The 20,173-nt window shown below is 42.5% G+C and overlaps 1 protein-coding gene across 1 annotated transcript in view; it reads right to left on the reverse strand.

The window, feature by feature from the left end:
- Positions 1-17,342: 17,342 nt before the first annotated feature.
- Positions 17,343-20,173, reverse strand: part of GADL1 (glutamate decarboxylase like 1) — a 70,537-nt gene continuing 67,706 nt past the window's right edge. The window contains exon 14 of the mRNA XM_066320249.1: positions 17,343-19,205. Within this exon, the coding sequence (XP_066176346.1) occupies positions 19,032-19,205 (174 nt within the window). The 3' untranslated portion in view covers positions 17,343-19,031. The remainder of the gene's footprint in view (positions 19,206-20,173) is intronic.

A 20,173-nucleotide genomic window follows, 5' to 3' on the forward strand; every position in this document is an offset into this window, starting at 1 on the left:
ATATATATATATATATATACACACACACATATATATATAGAATGTATATATATATATATATATATATATATAAACAGCCATGTCCTGGGAAAAGAAAAGTTATTAAAAAAAAGTGCTTCCAGGAAATTCCCAGTGCATTAGAAATCCCACCCCTTAGGGAAGGAGCCTGGGGAGACTGGTATAAAACCACACCAGCAATTGTGCACTAAGCGTTCTGCCAAAAAATAGGAATAATATGCAATAAGAAGACGACTTTCAAAGCATGTGCTGTGACCTTTCAAAGCAGGCTGTGGTCCTGCTGTTTGCAGGAGCAGTCTCATAGCAGACAGGCCAAGTTGACTTTGCAGTTGTACCTGCATGGTCCTGTCTGCAGCACATTGTGGAAGGTTCAGGAATGCCTTTTGCCTCTCATCTTAACCCCAAAGTCCTCAAAGTGTGAGGCATGTGAGGAGGTTTGGTCCCTCCCACGTGTGTGTTTTGTTATCGAGTTCATTAATGTTGTATGTTCATTGCCTTGAATCTGTGCTGCTTGCCAACAGGTTGTAAAATATCAGCAGGATGAGTTTTCCCCTCCTCCCATCCCCACCCCCAAGCCATGCAGAACAGGACAGGGCCAGCAGCAATCCAAGCAGATGTTTTATATTTGCTGTGCATTCTGAGTGTGGGCAGTAATACTTTTTTTCCTGTCTCTTACCTTGATTGTGTTGCTGTAAGAACAAACTATTTTCCCTGTGCCATGGGTCTAATTGCTAGACAAACCACAGCCTGACTCTGTTCCATGCTTTCTAAAGTAAGAGGCAACAGCTGGTGCCTTTTTTTTTTTTTTTTTTTTTGCAAAAAGACCTTGGAGGTGAGGGAAAGCTCCATAGCAATAGGTTAATGGCATATCTTGCCCTCAGCATTGCTTGCATTTCGGGCTGCCTCAGCAAGTCAGCAATTCACAGAACAAAAAAAAAAAAAAAAAAAAAACAACAACCAAAAACAAAGAGTTTTTCAACAGGATCCTTCAGACATTGCTTACATTCTTTGAGTTCCCCAAAATGCTTAGACGGTTTGACATCACATTGGGTCTATATACATGACAGCACTGTGTTTAATAAGTGCTAAGACAATTGTCTTTAGGTATTTTACAGTGTTATCCACTATTTTCTTCCTCATGGCATGTCAGCAGACCTTGCAAGTTAGAAATTCAACCAGCACAAACCAATCCTGGACAAATGTCTCTGGTGTGATTTATTAAACACCTTTGACAGATAAACATCAATATTCCTCTCAAAAATGTTGCCATGCAAGTCAATAGGAATCATGCTTATTCAAATAGGAGTTAAGTTTATGATGGCAAATACTTTATTTGAAATGGTTTTGTAATTGCTTTTTTTTTTCTTTTTTACTTTTTTAATTTTTTTTTTTTTTTTTTTTAAACCAAACTGCTCATAAATGTTTAAACAGAGCAGGGCAAAATCAAAACCTCCACACCTACAGTTGAACTTCAAGGATACTATGGCATTTTTGTAGGGATGGAATGTTGTAAATTCACAGGACTATAGGCAGAGGTAGGAGATGTGGGTTGGGAATGCATCCAGACAGGTAGAAGGTCTCAGCCCATTTCTTTTGCTTTATCCACACAGAAGGTCAAGGAATGGCCACCAGTAGTTCCTGACAGTACTGACATTCTTATGGGGTTTTTTAACACTACATGTAAAGGAAAAAATTTATTCTTTTAAGGAATATTTCACCTGTACATCATGTATGAAATAGGAATGTGAGCAATATATACTCTTGTATATCAAAGATTTCAAACACTTAACTTGCTTTGTAAACTGTTTTGAGGGGGTTTTCGTCTTGTTTTGTATAAATCAAATGTTTATTGGAGCAAATAAAATAACACCAACTCAAGTTCCTCTCTGGAGCATCCAGGATAGGGAGAGGGCTCTTCCTAAAATGAACTCTGTCCTAAAATGATTCCAGTCCATTCCTTCCCACCAGCGGCCTGAATGTCACTCGCAGTGTGTCCAGTGTGCATGTGTTCTGCTTTGCTAATGACTACTTCCCCTAGTCTCCACCCTGCCCTTCAGAAGAACAGCCCTAGCAGATGGCCAGACTTGCTTGCCCCTTAGCCCCTGCACTGTTCCACCTTCCCTAGTCTCAAAGGAAGGGAGGGAGAAAGGGCTTACAGCTGATGCTTTCCTACTTCTGGATTGCTCGATGTGGATGTGACTCTTACAGATATGGTTTAGTCACAGACTTGGCAGTTTTTGGGTTAGCAGTTGGACTCCGTGATCTTAAAGGTCTTTCCAACCTAATGTGTTCTATGTTAAGGCCATAGTTGGACCTCAGTCATTTTGGTGCTGATATCCAAGTGAGCCGGAAGACAGCCCACTAAATCTGTGTCACTGAGAAGTGTGTGATTGATGTGCTTGTGCCTTACAGCTGCTGCTCTCCACAAACAACTTTCACCTTTTTAAGCTGACACCCCTCCCGTGGAAGACACGCAGAACACAGGCACCACATAAACAAAGAGCAAGATGCCTCCCTCTGCCCTCTTCAAATTGCCTTGGACGTTACTTGGGCTGAATCTAGGCCTTTGCACAAGGTGCAGTGCAGCAGCACCTGATACTGGCATCTGAGATTCTCCAGACATCACCATTTTTTTCATGGACTGTGTTTTCATGCCAAAACCTCCACTGGCCCTCATACCTGGCCGTGCTGAATAACTCCTTTTGAACCTTCAGGCATGGATCCCTCAAAAAGGCACCCACATGTCTTTGTTCATGAGTCAAGCAAAATCACAGAGTAACTGAGGCTGGCAGGGACATCCGAGTCTGTTCTGTGCTTGTTTGTCATCTGGCCCAGGGTCATGTTCAAAACAGGCACCTTAAATCAGGTTGCTTAAGGCCTTGTGGTATTTTGAGCATGTCAGTGACTTCACAGTCTCTCTGGGCACCCGGTGCTCTGAACAGAGCAACACACAGAGACAGTGTCAGTGTGCAAAGGGCAGTGGCCACATCTAGGGTAAAACTGGCAAAATGAGGGCTGTGTGAAGGACGCCTCGCCTAGGTGCCCCTGAAGCAGACAGCCACAGGTGAGCAGCTCTTCCTTCAAGGCAGCCACCCTCTGCCAAGCAGGAGAACAGCTCTCAGCTCCCCAGCAGACAGGCGAAGGCTCACTGCCCACACCTCTGTGGTTCCCAGCAGAGCCCTGCTGAGCCTTGGCAAGCCAGGCATCCCTGTGGCTGGCCTTAGCGTGTGCCAGTGCACTGGCAGCAGTGGCCACCACTCAGCACTCCCACCAGTGGCCACGTATTGGCAAAGATCTTCAAGCCCCGACATCCTGTTTTTGCTGGCTCAAAGTCTGAGTCCTTTTGGTGTAACAACAGCAAGCAAGTGTTGCAAATGTCTTTTAAAAATCTATCAGGCAAATTCCACAGATCTTTTAATCTTGAAATATATTACATTCTTGAAATAAAGTACTGTATGTACTTCTAATTTTTTTTTTTATTCAGTTAAGGCTTTTGCCCACCTTCCTTATCCTAAATATAATATTCTACATCCTACTGTGAGCAGCTCTTAATTAGTGTGTTGGTCAGCATTTTATCACCAGGGTGCACAGCAAGGAGGCTCCAGCTGTGCAGTGCAGAAAGAAGTCCTTGGGTTTACCACTGAACCTTGCAGTGCTCTGTAAGGTTCAGTTGGTCTCTGGAGCATCCAGGAAAGATGCATAAGGAAGTTTCCCAGTGCAGCCTGCCTCTGTGTCACCAGTTCACATAATTTTCAGCACAGTGGGGACTTCACCCCCTTCTAGGATATTCCAAATTGCTACTGGAATAGACATGAATGATAAAGGAAGGAAAAATCATCACCCAGCTTCTGAGGAGAAAAAAAAATGAAATAGAAAAGCATTAAGACATCCTTATTCTGAATGCACCTGGAAACAAACTGGGCCACATGTAGAGCACCTGCAATATTGTCCTCTTGTCAAGCCAGCTGTACTGGGGCCCAAGGGCTACCTTTGCTTCCAGAGGAACATTGATTAATTTATTTCCCTGATCCTTAGCTCTTTCTCTCTCTCATGCTTTTTTTTTTTTTTTTTTTTTTTTTTTTTTTTTTTTTTTTTTTTTTTTGGCACTAATTTTTTTTATTAAAATGCTGCCTGTGGCAATTTTTCCCTCTGGCCACAAAGAAGATGGAGTGAATTCTGTTCCAGACTGTCTGCCTGTTCCTGAATGCAGTTTGGCTGCCTTCTTGCTGCTTATTACTTGGCAAACATTCCTGCAAGTCGGTGCACACCATGTGCATGTTGAGAAGGCTCTTGCTGTGGGGGATGGCAAAAATTCGAGTCTCAGCCTGGGTCAATGTAAGTGACGCACCTCACTGCAGGATTTTGGTGCCTGGTTGTTTTTATTCTTTCAGGCACCTGTGTCCTACTGGGTTACATTTCCAGCACGAGCCACAAGGCTCCGTTTTCCTGAGCCCACGGTGCCCCAGCCTGGTCGTCTGGACCCCATTTCCTCTCCACGCCTTGACCTACTGGCTGCTCTCACCTATTTTTGACCTCTGGATGCTGAATGGCATTGCTCATGGGCAGAAATCTGGAGACAGTCAGTGGTTTGTTGAAATACAGTCAGATGGTGAGGCTCCTGAGAGGACCAAGCCCAGGAAATAGGTTTAAAATTCCTGACTAATGAATGCTTTGAGCATCATCTAATCACTTCATGAAGAGGCAAAGGCAAAAGGCAGCTCATAAATTAGCTGTTGTGAATTATTTGCTCAGCTATAATGGTGATAAAACAATCTCTTCAGATAGTTTCATTTAGTTAGCTAAACTCTTAAAAAGATTAGACCGTCACCTGATCAAGTTTGGCATGATTAAACCCTCACTGCTGAAATGCCTCTCATGCAAACACGTTGCCATGCGAAACCAGGGAGAGCAAAGATCCCTGCATTTCTTCCCAGGCTGACCCTCTCCTGTCTCACAGGAGGGAGCACTCACGGCTGAAAACACTTCTTCTCTTTCTCCTGTGCTGCAGCGGGAATCTTCTGTGGAAGAAGAAAGAAGCAATTCACCTTGCTCTTTGTTCACTCATCCATGGCTTCAAGCCCAGGCTGTCGGCAGCCCCTCCCAGCCGCTCCTCTTCCCCAGCACTTCAGATGCCCAACAGGGGCTGCACAGTGACCTCCTTCTGCCTCTGGTTTTGGATCAGGGTGCTGCTCTTTCTCTCAGAAAAACTGCCCTCTGTCTCAGAGCAAGGCCTGCACCAGATATTGCAGGACCTCCCAAAGGCACCTCTCCATTTTTTCTGATCAGTCTGGAGCTGTGCCCTTCCTGCTGTACCCCTCTACCCCCAGCCTCATCTTTACCTCTGCAAGGGCTGCCCTGACCACCAGGGTCTGTCCTCCAGAAACAGCCCCTGAGCAAGCAAACCCACAGCATACACCTGTTTAACACACTGGCCCTTGGCTCATTTAGGGCAGAAGCGATGCAGAGGAAGCAATGCCCAAGAGAACCACACATGAGATGTGTTTCTCTTGGGCTTGCAGGGAAATGGTGATCAGGTTTCTGGCCAGGTTTGCTGTCTTTCTGCTCCCATGAGTGGTTGCATGAGGTTCCCTGGACTACAGTTGTTTTCTTCTCTTTCTGAAGAGAGAGCAACCACATAATCTGCTCCTGGTACCCCTGGGTGAAGCTTCCATCAGTTCATATTACACAAACATTATGCTCCCCCAACCTCACCCTCTGCTCTCACCCCCCTCCCCGTGAATCCCAGGTGCTGAGCCAGGAATGAAAACAGTCCTACCACATTTCCAGCCCTGCTGGAGCAGGGGTTTCTGTATTGTACAGCTCAGCTCCCTGCCAGTGTAACATAAGGCTCTCTGAAATGTCCCCGTTTTTACAGAGTGCTTCAGCCACCAGCTGGCAGTCTGTGGGGCATAGGCAAATGCTTTATTTTGGATGAACTGAACCAGCTTGAGATGCAGGACCTGTTATCAGAGCTCTGTGCTGAGCTGCAGAAATGGAGCTTCCCTGCCCTGCCCCCACCTCAATAAAGCCTGTGCCGCACAAAGAGCTCCAGAAATAGGTTCCCCTTTGTTAAAAATATGCCAGGGTCTTCATGATTCAAACTTTCAGGAGACCATTTAAGGTCAAAAAATTTTTTTCAGAAGCTATTGATTGCATCTAATTCCTGATTTTGCTTGAAGGTGAAACTGTCTTTCTAGTTCTCAAACAGAAGCCAGTATAAACCTCTCCTCAGATAAACATCTGCCTGTCTGTGGCTGCAAATGTTCCGCTCTTAAGGCTGGGCTTTATCTGACTTCCTTATACATGTGTGCGAGTGCTGAGAGGATCTCTGAACTCACTGATCAAGGCTCTCTATGCTTGTGGCTACTCAGTAAAAAAAAGGATTTTAAAGATATCCATATTAAATTGAGAATACATTGTTCAGCAACATACAAGAAATGCTTCCCCAGACCCAGAAGTGCCGAGGGTTGCTGCTTCAGAGATTGAGATGGAAATACAAGCCCTACTCTGGGGTCTTTCAGTGCATTCTCACAGTGACTTTTTGAGAATCGTTTAAAGTAAAATACTATTTTTTGAAAGAGCAAAGCTTTTTATATGCTTAGAAGGACAAAAACAGTGTTTCATCTTTGATCCAACCAAACTGAAATAAAGGCTGTCAGGGAAAGGATCCAGGGAAAGAAAACACAAAGCCCATCTGCTCAAAACAGCTATGTGGTGCTGCCACCAAGCAGAATTACAATTTGCAGCACATGGGTTAGCAGACAGCATACTCAGGAACAGCCCATCAATTAGACAGGCCCTAAGCAAGTTAAAAATAATAACTGCTGATACTTGAATCCAGACATTTCTGGAAAGATGAAGTTTCCTCCTTTCATCAAATTAAAGTCAAGCTACTGATTCTCTTCAACAAAAGTATTCGCTTTCCATAAGCCATCTGGTGCTTCTGGAGGCAGAAGAAAACAGGACATACCTTCAATTAGCTAAAAAGTGTAGACAGAACATAAATCTCATACAAAGACATCTAATTTTCCAGTTGGAAAGTCCTGTATAATTCTATGCAGACTCACCCATGTACTTGGGCTACCTTTCGCTCGTCTAATCCCCATGTGAGCAGCAGGAGCAATGTTTCTGTGACATGACATCACTGACACTTCAGCCCCAATACTGAGGAAGAGTCTGCAGAAGCAACTTGCAGGGGATTGGATACCAGGAAAAGGTTTTTCACCCAGAGGTGGCTGGGCACTGGAACAGGCTCCCCAGGGGAAGTGGCCACAGCACCAAGCCTGACAGAGTTCAAGAAGTGTTTGGACAATGCTCTCAGGCACATGGTGTGATTCTTGGGTCTGTTCTGTGCAGAGCCAGGAGTTGGACTCGATGATCCTGATGGGTCCCTCCCAACTCAGCTTATTCTGTCATTCTGTAGTTTTCAGTATTTCTTGTAATGCTTAGAATGCCGTAGTGGGGTTACACAAGCTAAGCAATCTCTGAAGCAGGTTGTTTAGCTTGTGTGCATCTGGAAAGGACATTATTAAATAAGATGGAGGGAGAGGAACCCCCAGGAACCTCGTAACATTTTAATGTTTTAATGTTAATAATTTTCTTGCCTTGAAACAATTTCTGGAATAGTTGCTTTAAGAACCTAACCTTAGGAAAGCTGTAGGAAATGGAAGAAAGAATTTAAATTAACTTGTTCAACATTTCTCAATTGTTTAGGTTAATCACAGTAAACCAAACAGGATCCAGCCATACTTAAACACAGCCTTTGCCCAAGTATAAACTGTTTACTCTAGCCATGACACACAACCAGACAAATTTAATTCCTGATCTAGGGAAGAGTCTAATTTGTTTTTATTAGGTCTAAATGAAAACATTTTGGCAGAATAAGGTTTGCTTTCCAACGTGAAACAGTCTCAAAATGTCCTGAGAGCAAGCTGGTGATGCAGCAGCCTCACCATCCTCACCACACCAGCAGCTTGGCCCAAACGTGGCTCCAGTGGCCAGCTTGGAGCAGGGCTGTGCAAGGAGCTGGGGGCAGCCTGAGCAGGGGCAGCAAATGGTCCCACAGCTGATGCCTGGAGAGGAGAAGCCTGCTCCATGTGCTTTCATGGGCTTGCTTTGGGACCAGCCCTTGGCTTCACCAACACTGCTCAGGTCAACAGATGGACTTCAGCAATTTGACTTCTCATGTCTATGGAAGGCAGGCAGCTTTTCAGCACTGACACCTTGCTTTGCCCACTAACACATGGAGAGTGCTCACAGAATAGCCCAAAGACTGGCTGTCCTATGCTTTAGGGCCTTCCCATTAGTGCTAATAATACAAAGTATTTACTTCAAAAATACAAGCAAGAAATGCAATGGAATTTTGCAAGCAAAGTTTTTGCCTTTCAATTTTCCAGTGTGCACTTTGTCAGTGCTTTCTGAGGCCTGATTGCCATGTGGGGTGGCTAGGATGGAGCTCTCTATTTTTGCACTGCTTGTCCTGAAGTGCAAAATCAATCATATTAGCTTCTAAAAGAGATGGAATTTTTTTTTCATGGACAAATGCATGAAATAAGCTTTGGATATAGGGTCAGAAAGGTCAAATGCTGATGTTCATCTTTTTCATCTCCTTTTTTGTATGCACAGCCAACACATTACCAACAGGAATGTATGAATGCTATGGAGCAAATGCCTTCTCTTTACCATCATAGCAACACACTTCTTGCTTGAACCACACATCTTGTCAATCACAAAACTATTAACTTGAGGATGTGTGCTGAGTTTGGCTGAGGTAATTTTCTTCACAGTGGCTTGTGTGGGGCTGTGTTTTGGATTTGTGCTGAACACAGGGCTGATAATATATAAAAGTGTGTTTGTTATTGCTGAGCAGGGCTTGCACAGAGCCAAGGCCTTTTCTGCTTTCCACACTGCCACACTGGCAAGGAATTTGGGAGTGCATGGGAGGCTGAGAGGAGACACAGCTGGGACAGGTGACCCAGAATGACCTAGGGCATAGTCCAGGCTTTATGACATCATGTTCAGTTTATAAAGTAAGGAAAGAAGAAGGAAGTGGGGGACATTTGGAGTGATGCAGCTTGTCTTTTTAAGTCACTATTACACGTGTTGGGGCCCTTCTCTCCTGGGGATGGCTGAACAGCTGCCTGGCCAAGGGAAGCAGTGAATTAGTTCCTTGTTTTGCTTTGCTTGTGTACGTGGCTTTTGCCTTCTGTATTAAACTGTCCTGTGGTGGGTTGATGCTGGCTGGATGCCAGGCACCCACCAGAACTGCTCTATCACTCCTCTTGTCAGCTGGACAGGGGAGAGAAAATACACTGAAAGGTTGAGATAAAGACCAGGAAAGACCATTCATCATTTATCATAACATGCAAAATAGACTTGAATTGAGAAGGTTAACCTAATTTATTACTTATAAAAATCAGAGCAGCATAATGAGAAGTAAATCAAATCTTAAGACATCTTCTGCCTACTCCTCCCTCCTTCACAGGCTTTACCTCCTCCCCCAGAGCAGCGCAGGGAGACAGGGAATGGGGGTTACAGTCCCTTCACCACAGGTTGTTCCTGCCACTGCTCAGGGAGAGGACTCCTTCTCCTGCTCCAGCCTGAACTTCTCCAGACTGAGTCCTTCCCATGCACTGCAGTTCTTCACAAACTGCTCCAGCATGGTTCCCATCCGTGGCGTGCAGAATTGCATTTTAAAATTACTGCTTTAATTGTATTCCAGTAGTAATTAAAATGAAATCATAGGTATGCATGTTGTGCTTTCATTAAGACAGTAATTATGGGGGAAATGCTCTTAATTGGGAAGGGGAAGTAGTTTTGGTTTTTTTTTCAATGCCATATCTCCTACATCATTGTCTCATCAGGTTCACCACTCTGGGTCCGGAGGAACATCTTTGTCCTCCAGTTCTAAAGAAACCTAGCAAACTAAATGCTGGGGATATGCTTTATGAAGAAAAACATTAAAAAAATCAAAAAAAACACACAGAAAATAAAACCCACCAGGAAGAACTGAAAAAGAGAAAAGTATCTGGAAAGGTCAAACTGTTTTGTACTTGTTTGGCTATATTATTCTTCTCTCTAGCTACAATCAGACAATAAAAATTTAATTATTGAAATAGCACAGGATAACAAGAGGGTGAAGAATGCTTAGTGTATTGCATTGTTTCAGCCTGACTGATCTGGGTGAAATTCATCCTCACAATCTCATACATAGCCATGCCTCTCTTTGACTACTCTGACTTTCCTGTATAAAAGGAGAGCACATGTCTGGCTCCAAACACAGATGCACATCCCACCCACATCGTCACTCTGCACCAGGCAAGACTCCAGTGCTCCCTCATCTTCCCCTGCCCATGTCCTTGCTTTCACGTGGGGTCAGCAGGCAGGCACATGGCCTGGATAGGCTTTCCTGCCCCTGCCAGCCTCAGCTCCATCCACATCCCACCTGGGGTTCAACCACTTCAGGATCAAACTCTCTGAGCTGTAACATGCCCCCGAGAGGATTTCTGCAGCTGTACATCCCGAGAGGATTTCTGCTCCCATGTTGTCCAAGGGGCAGAGCTGGCACCTGTCATTTGAAAGGGTGCATGAGGAGCTGGGGAACGCATTCAGTCCCTTGCATCTCAGATAATTACAAGGGGTGGGAAGAATCAAACTATTTGAAGACAACTGGAAATCAACGAGAGAAGAATAGAAGCCAACATGGATTTAGGCAGCATTTGAATATGGTTTCACAGTGACTCTAGTTTCTATCCAGTGTTTTGAGCAATAGCCTAGGTGATGGACAAAAATATCTGCTTATTAAATCTGCAAACTGCATCATGCTGCAAGTGTATTGCAGGACAGACAGACTGGACAATTCAGATTGTTCTTGGCAGATTAAATAAACATTTTGAAAAAAAGTGACTCTCTTTAGTGGAAACACTTATGAAGGACTAATTAAATGTACATATATCTATTGGGGGAAAGCCACTTAGAGCAGTTGGCCAAAGCAGCTTTAATGCCCAGGGGGGATCACAAACCTGGCAAGAATCCATCATGTCCTGCTTTTACAAAAGAAGGTGAACATCACACTGTGATGGATAAACAGCAGTGGTAGCTGAGTGATGTACAGAGTGATCTTGCCACTCTTTTAAAACTTAGCAAGATTCCAGAGCATTTCTCTATCTCGTTTTGGACAGAAAAATCCAAAGATTTTAAAACATGGCCTCTGAAGAAACACGGGAGGCATTAATGCAATTCAGGACTAGACAAGACAACTAAGGGGGAATAAGATTATAATCTTTGATGGTGTAAAAAACACAAAGGGAGAAAATACTTGCTGGCCATAACCATGGTAGAGATCAAGGACATAAGAGAAAATTTGAAACATCCATTACAAAAACCTCATGGAAAGGCTGCAGATTTCCCAGAATTTTTAGTCATGAAGACTAAAAATGATTAGACTAGGGGAAGCTTGGGCACTAGTTCTCTGATATCACTGATCTTGTTTCAGGATGGAGGTCATATTTTCTCAATGAGATCTTGAGATCTTTTCCTGCCACAGAAGTTGCAAGGCTGTGTTCAATCAACGCCTCCAAATGTTTGAGTTCAGAGTGGCCAAGAAGCTGGAAATTTTGTTCTGTGGGAAATTGCAAAATGTGCTGGAGCATGGGGGCAGGACATCCTCTTTTGCAACTCCCTACAGTACATTGATATTTCTCACAGAAAGGAAAACATAAAAAGAAACCCTGACATTTGGATTGCTTCAGAGTAAAGGTCCTGCTCTACTCTACACTGGTGCAGAATCATCTGGAGTCGTGGGTGCAGTTTTGGGCATCCAATATAAAGAAGTCATTAAACTATTAGAGAGTGTCCAGAGGAGGGCAACAAGGATGGTGAAGGGTCTGGAAGGGAAGCCTGGTGAGGAGTGGCTGAGGTCACTTGGTTTGTTCAGCCTGGAGGAGACTGAGGGGAGACCTCATTGTGGTCTTCACCATCCTCCTGAAGAGAAAAGGAGGGGCAGCTACAGATCTCTTCACTCTCATGACCAGTGATGGAACTCAAGGAAATGGCATGAAGCTGAGTCAGGAGAGGTTTAGACTGGATATCAGGAAAAGGTTCCTCACCCAGAGGGTGGCTGGGCACTGGAACAGGCTCCCCAGGGCAGTGGTCACAGCATAAGCCTGACAGAGTTCAAGACACATTTGGACAATGCTCTCAGGCACACAGTGTGAGTCTTGGGGTGTCCTGTGCCGGGCCAGGAGCTGGACTTGATGATCCTGATGATGCTTCCAACTCAGTTTATTTTATGATTCTGTGATAAAATCAAGCTTGCAAACTGAGTGTTCTGAAGCCATAAAATTAAAAAGAGGTTTGTACACTCCTGAGCTCCATTTTTTAGCTTGGTAAAAAGCAAGGGTAAGGAATTACTGCTCAGCTGAGTGGCTCAGAATTAGGGAAGTTGCCATGAGTTCTCCATTGCTCATCTTGGATGCCTAAAATACACCAGTGTCATAATGGGTTACACAGCATGGAAACATATTCTGGTCACTCTTTAAGCAGAATAAAAACAAATAATCACAGGTCTGCATAATTTCCCCCGAAGTCCATCAAACTCCAATGTTTTCAAAGGAGACTGCCAAAATCAAAGTAACATTTTCTGACAAATCATTTTTGCCAAAAAATCCCAAGATCTTTCACTTCCAGTTCCCTCCTCTGCCATGTGTGAGAGGTCCAGGAGTGCTGTTTGGAAGAGAGCTCCTGAATATGGTACAAGTGGGTTACCAGAGGATACACCAGTAGATGGAGCACACGACTCTGCAGGGCTATGATTTGGCTCTGTAGCACCAATTAATATTTTCACTGTTCACTGCTCACAGCTTGAGATATAACAGAACTGGACCAGCCACTGAGCCTGCTGCCCAGCTAGAGTTTCCTTGCTGCTGTGCTCCAGATGAGAGGCTAGGTCTGCTTTGATGACCATTGCATTTCTTGGCTGGGTGATTTTATTTACATGTAATTTAGGCTTAACTCATACACTGCTTTTTATGCCATCATTATACTTACCTTCATAATTTTCTGTTTTGCAAGTGTTTAGTTTGTCCCATCTTAAACAAAAAAAATGCTTGTTTCTTTTCGCAAGTCCCCAAGGATTTTGCACCTTTTTTTTTACTGTCTCCTCTGCCACACATACTTAGAAATCACTTTGTTCTCCATGTACATCAAACTCTAAAATTTCCAGGAAAACTTCAGCAACAAATTTCATGAACATATGTCTGGTCCTCCTGGAAAGGTTGGTGATGACACTGTGAAGTTAGATTAGCTCAGAATCAATACAAAAGTACCATCCTGACGCCATTATTCATTTTCATCTTTCACTAACAGTCCTCTTCACTTTGCATTTTCAGTCCTGCTTCCCATCTTATGTAGATTGTCCCAAATGATAAAACAGCAAATATTTGAAGTCTAGAAAATCCAGTTTTTATTCCCATAAAGCTCTCTGGCTAATCTAGTAGCACTCCCTCTGCTAGGCCTATATCAGAGTATGCCCCATTTTTCACTCACTGCTGTCTCCTGTTAGTGACTCCTTCCACAATTTTTCTAAAGCTACGGTACAAGTTTTCACAAAAATAGAAGTTTTAAGTCTCTTGTGTATCATTCATCCATAAAAGAGGACAAGTAACATTTCTCTCTGCCACTCTTTGTCTTATTTAGTTTCTCAAGGCCACACTGGTCTCCCATCTGAAGTCCTGATTTTGGTGTTACCATAGTTCTGGCAGAAGCAGTGACTGCTTATCATCTGAGCATCTGGACAAGTCCATTACTGGAAAAAGGAAGGCGAAACATCCCATCAAGATAACCTGAGCACTACATTTGCTTCAGCTTTCAATCTTAGCCCTTATGCTACTCTGACATTTTTCCTATAGCTTCCAATACTGAAAATATCCCCCCCGAAAAAAATTTTACAGGCCTGAGAGAGGGTACAGAAACAAAGAATAAAAACCCATATCAACTGGCATGAAAAGAAAGGATGGATAAAGCTGCCAGTGTCAGTGCAAGGAGTGTCAAGAATGACAAGCTGAGTGAGAGTTTCTTGGAAGAACAGTGTTGTGCACAGTCTTAAAGAAAACTATTACTTTCCATGGGTCTGTGCTATTTCATGGTAAATGTTTTCATCAGATTTTCCATTTTTAAATGGCTTTGTACAAGTTACAAGAAAGAAACTACTTCATCAGAACAGAATATCTGTATTTGACAGAATTATTGAGTCCATGCCTTTCACATTCTATCATATGCCTTTATGCCTGACAAAGATTTTTAAAGTTTTCTTTAATAAATTCTAGAAATGTGATCTATTGTTCTTTAGTTGTACATGAGCTACCAAGGGTGAAAGTGGTCCTCTCTCTTGGACTTCTAAAAAATTACCCCTTCAGTAACTTTTCTTACTGGGAGTGCTTTAAAACAAACTTTACCTTGATACATACATAAAATCATCAATGTACTAAAGAGTGTCCAGACTTCTGGAAGGGCTTCTCTAGGACAGTGGATGGGCCATGGCATGCTGGGGCAGATTGCTGCAGTGCCAGGGCAGGTACACATTCTTTGGTGACTCCATGACTGGAAGAGCTTCCCTGCTCCACTCCTGCAGCACAGGCACACAGTAATTCACTTAGCAGAGGTGAATTATTCACCCAGCCATTGTTTCCTTCTGTGGGCTTGCCTTGAAACCTTTGACAATCTCTTTTTTGTTACTCTTGCAGAGCAAATTTCCTAGTTTTGTTTTATTTCTCAAAAGTAATTTTTTGGTTGATTATTGTGCAGTTACAGAATTAGAGTAATAACATCTAATTGTACATCTGAAGAAAAAACATGTAATTGTGGGAGACTAGATTCAATTTAAAGAAAGAAAACTCCTCCACCAGGGTTTCTTGTGGTGTACACTGTGCATTTGCCAGGCAGCGTGGCTTTGATTGCATCTAACCTGCAATTAGCGTGAGCAATTAAGACAAAATTAACGTGTGCAATTGCATTATTTCAGGATTTAACAGTAGCAATATTTAGCAGTTACTGCACTAGATACAGTGCTCACAAGCTCAAATAATTACATGCATTTACCAGTTACACCACAGAAAGGAAGACAGGAATGAGTGGGCTGTACCTGCAACATCTGATTTCCAACAATTGATTTTCCATATGTCACTTAGCCACTGAAAAACCATGGAAGTAGCCAACGGGGAAAAGAGGCTGGGCACATTTGGCACTGTTGAAAATATGGGACTCAAATGTCACTTTTATCTCACTTTTGGCTTGTCACAGAGCTCATGTGTGACCTAACAGAAGAGCGCAAACTCAACATTTAGTAATTCTGAATTATTCTCCTCTGCCTTCAACATTTCACACCGGTTTTGTAAGATCCATCACAATACCTGGAGATTCAAAAATAAAAATTATTTGAGCATGAATCAGTGCTGTGGGCTGTGTGTATGAGGAAGCCTCAGACACATAACAGGTTTTTTCATACTCTTGGCATTCTGGGAAGGCAAGTCTACCAGTTCTACTAGGCTTTTCTTAAAGGTCATTTCTTGTCCTTTAAGGACAGGTCAAATGATATTTGAAAAGCATCTTAATGCATCACTAAAGGATATAAATGAAAGTACGTTTCAATTCAGTCTCCCAAAAATAAAGATAAATCTGAATCTCTAGTCATGAACATTGAACACCTCAGTTTATCTGCTCTGAGTGCCAAACTGGTGCTGAAATGAGAGATCCCATTGATAAGACTCAGGGTCCAATCCAGGAAGGGTTTCCAGTTAAATCAGTGGGAGTTAGAAGCACTAAAATCATATGTAACCAGACTCTGATGATTAGTGCTCATTTATCACAGAAAATAATAATAGAAATTCTGAGACAGGGACTGCTGGCTCTAGGCACAATGATTTATGTTGGTGATTTTGTACATGGACCCATCACAAAATGCCCAAAGTTCTCACAAGATGCAGCCACAAAACTAAGAGTAAAATCTGCCTCCATATCCCTTCTGTCTAAATATTTCTTTCCTTTTCTGTTGAAAAAATTATTAGAGGTCGACAAAAGAAATTACAAATGGATCAGCTTCTACACTGGTTTATGTATGCAAGTACCTCACTACTTCCAGAAATTTGTTTAGCATCCTGAGTGATGGAACTTGCCAGTAACTAGGACAGGGAGCTCATAGGCCAATCCCAACTAGCTAGAATAGCAAAAAGTAATAAAAATTAAATGTCTTTTTACACAGATGATTTAGCTTCTGCATTTGGAAGCAGGAGTAGGATAAATCATGACATGTTTTCACCCAAAACGTTTATTAAAGATGATGTGGGCATAGCACACAGATAAACCACATCCTGAAGCAGGGTTAAACTAGGTTTCACATTATAAAGCTGAAGTGCTATTTATCTGGAGTGCTTAGAGGTACCTTCTGTGTTTGTATATGCAGTTTTAGATTGACAAATGACAAAGCCTGTATTTATAAGGGTGTCATTTACTTCACTTTTTATTAAAATTACCAGCTACAAAATAGAAATTTTGCACATGGTACCCCTACATAAGCAACTATAAGAAAATTACATTAGTCCTGAAATGAAACCATCACATTGTGCACCTGGGACATGGTAAGGAGTCAGAAGCAATGGAAAATATATGGAGATTGGATAAGGTACATCACAGTGGTAGATTAACCTATAACTTCAAAGAAATCAGTGCACATGTTGATCAGAGACTTATTTTCTGCAACTATGAAAAAAGTTCCAGTTTACTTTCATTTAAAAATACTATAGCCACTACTGCTACAGAAAGGAACTGTGTCACTTCTGAAAGTGTCACAGTGCCTGGAAACAGAGAAATGCACTAAGAACACGAAGAGAAACAAGACAGTGACACCTTTTTGATAGTGGTGGTGCCACAAAACACCACGGACCAAATTCTTAGCTGGTGAAAGGTGTCATAACTTCTCCATGAATCAAAAAATTGAGTGCTCGCCAAGAATCTGGACCATAAACAAAAATCCTGACACTGTATTCTGTCTTTCCCTTCAAGGTAAAAAAAAGAGAAGGAGAAGGGGTAATGGTCCTGTCTAAGTCAAGATGAAAGAGGAAAGTTGTCCTCTTCATGCAACATTCCTTGTGCAGTCTGCACTGCACCCTGAGTGGCTGGGAGGCAAAAAAAAAAAAGCCTTATGGGCCCTGAATTTAGGCTTTCCAAGATCAGGACAACTGGTATAGCCAGAAGCACACTCCATCAGGAAATGATGGAGTGATTTGTGGGTATTGAAGAGCAACATCCAGGGGCCAAGTTGTGATTATCAACATGGGTTTTGCTTGAAGGCCAGTGGATCACTCTGATAGCACATCACTTCCAGGACACTGTTAAAGACACATGTCAAGGGCTGCAGGTGACCTTGCTCTTAACTACTGCTCTGACAGTGTGACCTCCTTGGTTATCATGACCTGGTGAAGCTTTGCACACCATCATGCTGGAGACTGGAAGTAGGAATTTCCTGCAATGTTGGATCCTAGTACAATGTAGGCAGTGAAAACAGGGAAGCTTTGTTTTTAAAAACAGCTTTCAGGAGGACAGAAAACTTTACAGCAGGAAAGATTCATACTGGTTAGTGCTACCTCAAATATAGAATAAGGAACAAACAGCAAAACATTAACACTGGGTAGATGATGATTACAAGGTGAAAGACATGGCTATTTCCATTAGCTTGCTGCAACAACTTCATCAAAAGAAATACATTTCTATCTTTATAAAATTGATCTTTTTTATGGAATAAAAACAGATGAAAAGTATAGTCTAATTCTTAACACAAAGATAAAGTGCAGAATTTAATTTTGAAACTTAAGATTGACCAAAAACATTCAAACTGTTAATTTCCTAAAATCACAGGAAGATCTTCTCTGGTCACCACTACTTAATTTCAGAGTAAAATTACAAATTATACACTGATAACATAAAATTGAGTCATCTCAAATCTGTAGGAAAATACAAACAATGACAAACAAGTAATTTTGCTATATTATTAATATAAAGTCACCATGCATAAAAAATAGATATCTTCTGGGTAAATATATATTTTTTTTCTCTGTTAAAATTTTAAAGTGCATCTAAAAGCTTCTAAATAAATCTTTACACTTTAAAAATACATGAAGGTGAACAGCAGTTCAGAAATGATAGGCAATTCCTGCTAACAAAGAAGTTCTAAATGTTATTCCAATATTTTCAGCTCTCCTAAAGTGGTGATATTTTGGGTGGGCAACACTGGCAAACACTGACTGGACCAAATGACTGTGTTTCATAGAATCACAAAATCCTGTGGGTTGGAAGGGACCTTAAATGGTCATCTGTTCAACCTTCTCCCAGCAGGGATAATATTGGTTACCTAGGGCTTTGTGTAGGAGGTTCCTCCAAACCTCCCACTGTGATGACTGCACTGAGCCTCATTGTACTGCCTGCCTGTGCTCACAGCAGAAAACCTGAGCAATCCACCTAGTTAGGTGGCCTTGAGGAGCTCATTTCACATAAGTTCACAATTTCCAATCTTATCATGTTAATTACCAAACTATAATATTGACAGAGTAGATAAGAGAACTAACTAGCGTCAATTCATTCGTAATAGCAACTTCAGAGGAATTTTGCCTGCATGTGTAAGTGACCAGTTTGAGCTACACTGTGCACAGGCACCCAGCAAATAGCTGCCTTTCCTGGGACATAGACACCATTTTCAGAAGTGCTCCCTTCTTGAGGAAACACTTCCCAAAACAGCAGCAGTGGTGCTGGAAGCACCAGCCTGCCCCCCAGCCCCCGTCAGCAAACACTCTCCTGTGAAGGGGTGTTCTGCCTGCAAAGTTCTAAACACCAACCTGTAAAACGACAGTTTCCAAACTACACATCAAGCTTTTTACTACCTTTCACAAAACAGCACCAGAATGCTGCTCCCACTCTTTCTCCACAAATATCACACATGAGCAGCACCTGATGCTGAGGAGCTACAGCTACAAGTCCTTAGCAAGAAGCTCGATTTCATCCAGCAGGAAGTCCATGTCCTCCCGGCTAACTTGCGGGCTGATGACCACCTGGCGGAAGAAGTTGACTTTGCCCCGGTGAGGCTGGTACCCAAGCATCATGCTGCCCTTCTTCATCATCCTCTCCTTAATTATAGGAGCAACCTGAAAGTAGAGACGAAAAAAAAAAAAAAAAAAAAGAAAAAAAAAAAAAAAAGGTTTGATGTCACACTCAGAAGTATAGCAAGTTTGGGCTGGAAGTGTATTGTGTGACTTGAAAGGTTTTTCTGAACTGTCTGGGTTTTGCACTCCTTGCCTGTCTGCCCCACTGCCTGCCCCCAAGGAAAGCCAAGCTCAGACCTGCAGGTTTAAAGCACTGAGACCCTTGTGTTCTGTAGTTCCTGAAAGAACTGGAGAAAAACCTAAATCCCACTGCTTGAGGCATTCATCAGTAACATGGGAAAGGCTGGGTTAAGGTCCCTAGTCTTCCTGCTTTAGATCAAAGGTTTGAACTCAGGACAAACATCAGCTGCAGCTGGTTAAAGGCAGGGTTTGTCTCCTTGTGCTCACTAGGCTAAGCGTGACTTTTTGCCCTTGATGACCCTTCTCCACCACATCTGCAAAGCAGCTGTCCCTAGAGGACATTCTGCACTGAACCCCTGTGAGAATCAAGTTGCAAAAAAGTTAGTGTGATGCAATATTAAAGGACAAGGCCTGATCCTGGTGTTTAAGATTTCATCTCGTAGATTTAAAACATGAGCAGCCTTTGGCTACACCAGTCTTGTGCTGCATTGCATGAAACCCCATAACTGTCTTACTGCTGAAAAAAGCCATGAGTGAGACTGGCAGAGTCAGGTCCTTATAGCAGAGGACTTGATCTCATCCCAGCAGAGCTGTTAACTTTGGTCAATTAATCTTATGCATAGCTTAAAGCATGTGAACAGTTCTGCATTGTTATGCTTGAAATAGGTCATAAGCTTAAATGCATTGCTGGACTATTCCTTAGAAGGCAGAACTAAGTGTTTTGACAGGAGTATTAGTTAAAAGGTCTTGCATTTTAACATATTAGTAATAACACCAAGGTATTTCAGAAGAGTGTGTTCCTCTCCTTCTCTTTGTGATGGTTTGACTTT

Source organism: Sylvia atricapilla, chromosome 1, assembly GCF_009819655.1.
Source record: "Sylvia atricapilla isolate bSylAtr1 chromosome 1, bSylAtr1.pri, whole genome shotgun sequence".
Lineage (NCBI taxonomy): Eukaryota > Metazoa > Chordata > Aves > Passeriformes > Sylviidae > Sylvia > Sylvia atricapilla.